The following is a 2361-nucleotide window of genomic DNA, read 5'->3' as shown; positions in this document are numbered from 1 at the left end:
TTTTTTCATTTCAAATTCAAATACAAAATCTAACACTTAGAAAGTCAAATAATATAGTAATGTTTATATGTATTTTTATGTGGTTAAAAATAGTATGTTACTATTTATTTATTTTAAAAGGAATTCATACAACTTTTTAGCATTTCAAATACAGAACTGAAATTTCGATTTTTTTTATTATTTCAAATTCAAATACAAAATTTAAAAAAAAAAATGGAAATTTAATTTTGCCATTCAAATACAAAATCCAAAATCCAAAAGTCATTAAAAATCAATTTAAGAAAATATTTTGAAATCAAATTTAAAACGATTTATCTCGTCCGCCCGAAGCAAAACCTAAATTGAAATCATGTCCGCCAGACACAAAATCTAAATTTAAAGTAGTGTCACCAGAGGAAAAAACTAAATTTAATCAGTCATTCATTTAGTCTTTATAATGCAGTGAGTGTATTTTTTTCACCTCAGCCATATATTTGTTTTGTTTGCATGATGATGCCGTGGTCGATGTATGGAAGAGAGGCATGATGATGCCGTGGTCGATGTATTGAGCGGAGATATTAGGGTATGTTGTGTCAAAGAGTAAACGATCGCAACACAGAAATTTCACATTACCAAAAAGGACACCAGTACGGATTAAATGATAAGAGTGTTTCTTTATATCCCGTCTTTAATTCAAAGTCAAATACTTTTCTTTTGTTTGCATCACAATTAAAAGACAAATACTTTTATTTTGTTTGCATCAGATGAGATGCATCGTGCAGCGCTCCATCAATTCAACCGATAAGCTATTAGGCAGTGTCGTGTCCATTAAACAGAAACAGAAAGGTGTAAATGATTATAACATAAAACTCTCAAACACCCATATTGATGTAAAATTTTCCTTTATTGCATATAGAGGAGTCACGAGTGTACACGTGAGGGAAAGAGAGGTTTTATTGATTTGTTTGTTTGGTCGCATAACAGCCGACGAATGACTGGTGACTCCTGGCATGAATGAATGATTGAATTAGATGAGTGGGCATCAACCCAAGAATTTCCTTTGGAGAAGTTGCACGAGGGAGGCATCGATCTTGAAAGCTTTGGCCAGAAGGGAGGCATCAACCGGGGGAGAGGCTCCAAACAAGGATTGGGCGACCTGCTGGGTTCCTGGAAGCTGGCTGCTCAGTGCAGCGATGGCCACTGCGTTGCCATAGCCCACGTTCTGTTGGAAGTGCACCAGACCTTTGGGGAACACGAACACGTCTCCCTTCTCAAGCGTTTTGCTGAACAATTTATTGGCAGTGGTGATAAAGCCGACTGAGAGAGTACCCTCGATGACCACCAAGATTTCTGTGGCCCGCGGATGAGTGTGAGGGGGATTAAGGCCGAGAGGAGCAGCGAAATCAATCCGAGCCATGGAGATTCCCAAGGTGTTTAAGCCTGGTATCTGCATTACATTGGCTGCAGTGACGTTGGATCCCATCATGTTACTTGTATCCCCTGCAACATTTAAGCCCCTGAACATGAAGTCATTTGCGGTAACCATGCTTGCATCCTTACACGGGAACCCGTTCACATCAACTGCAATTACAGTCAAATTATATTATTATTCACATCGCATGAAACGAATCGAAAACCTAATAAACATATATATGATCAGATTATATTATTATTCACATCGCATGAAACGAAACGAAACCCTGATAAGCAAACACATGATCACGGCCTCAAACTCAAAGTCTTACATACCTCCACTCTTCGTGTCAGCCACACAAACGTCTTGTAAAGGATCTGCATCACCTGCACGCACAATATTAACAATATTATGCGCCACTAGTACTACAAGCGCTAGCGCTAGAAAGGATTTCATGACTGGACTGCAGGCAACTGACTGACTACTATTCTTCGATTCGATTCGAGTAGATGCTCCCTCTGATCTGATCTGATCCTTAGATGATAGATTGAGTTTGGTGAAATATGAAGAGCATTCTTCCTTTTTATAAACGCCAAGTTCTTGAGTTAAATTTGCTTGCTTGATGGACTCCTTCTTTGTACTTGGACGCGGTTGCGTGTTTCCAAATTAAAATTGAGAAAGACGCAGTCATAGTCATTGGCTACGTCCGCCACATATGACCCTGTCCTTATTGGATCTGGCTGCGTCTCAACCAAGGGAAGAAGGGATATGTTTTAGATTTAAGTATCTCAACGAAGCTGTCAACAATTTCGGGTTTCTTCATGCAGACTTGGTCAGTCTGTCTACTCGTAGCAGAAACATTCTGTTTTTCTTTTATTGGTTAAACAGAATAGTATTGCACAACACACCTCCTTTTCCATTTGGAAATATTTTTTTAAATATATAAACTTTGAACTAAGTCGTCCACA

General features: G+C 38.4%; 1 protein-coding gene across 1 annotated transcript; it reads right to left on the bottom strand.

Moving 5' to 3' along the window:
• Positions 1-918: 918 nt before the first annotated feature.
• Positions 919-1936, bottom strand: LOC149256893 (germin-like protein 1-3). Its single transcript, XM_089368634.1, has 2 exons — positions 1729-1936; positions 919-1560 (listed from the first exon to the last, which is right to left on the bottom strand). The coding sequence occupies exons 1-2, from the start codon at positions 1847-1849 to the stop codon at positions 1022-1024; spliced, it is 660 nt and encodes a 219-aa protein (XP_089224760.1). The 5' UTR covers positions 1850-1936; the 3' UTR covers positions 919-1021.
• Positions 1937-2361: the final 425 nt, after the last annotated feature.

The sequence above is a fragment of the Pinus tabuliformis genome, chromosome 6 (assembly GCF_031772625.1).
Source record: "Pinus tabuliformis cultivar Carrire ecotype Pingquan chromosome 6, CPIR1, whole genome shotgun sequence".
In the NCBI taxonomy this organism is placed as follows: domain Eukaryota; kingdom Viridiplantae; phylum Streptophyta; class Pinopsida; order Pinales; family Pinaceae; genus Pinus; species Pinus tabuliformis.
This window is presented reverse-complemented; position numbering and strand designations above follow the sequence as displayed.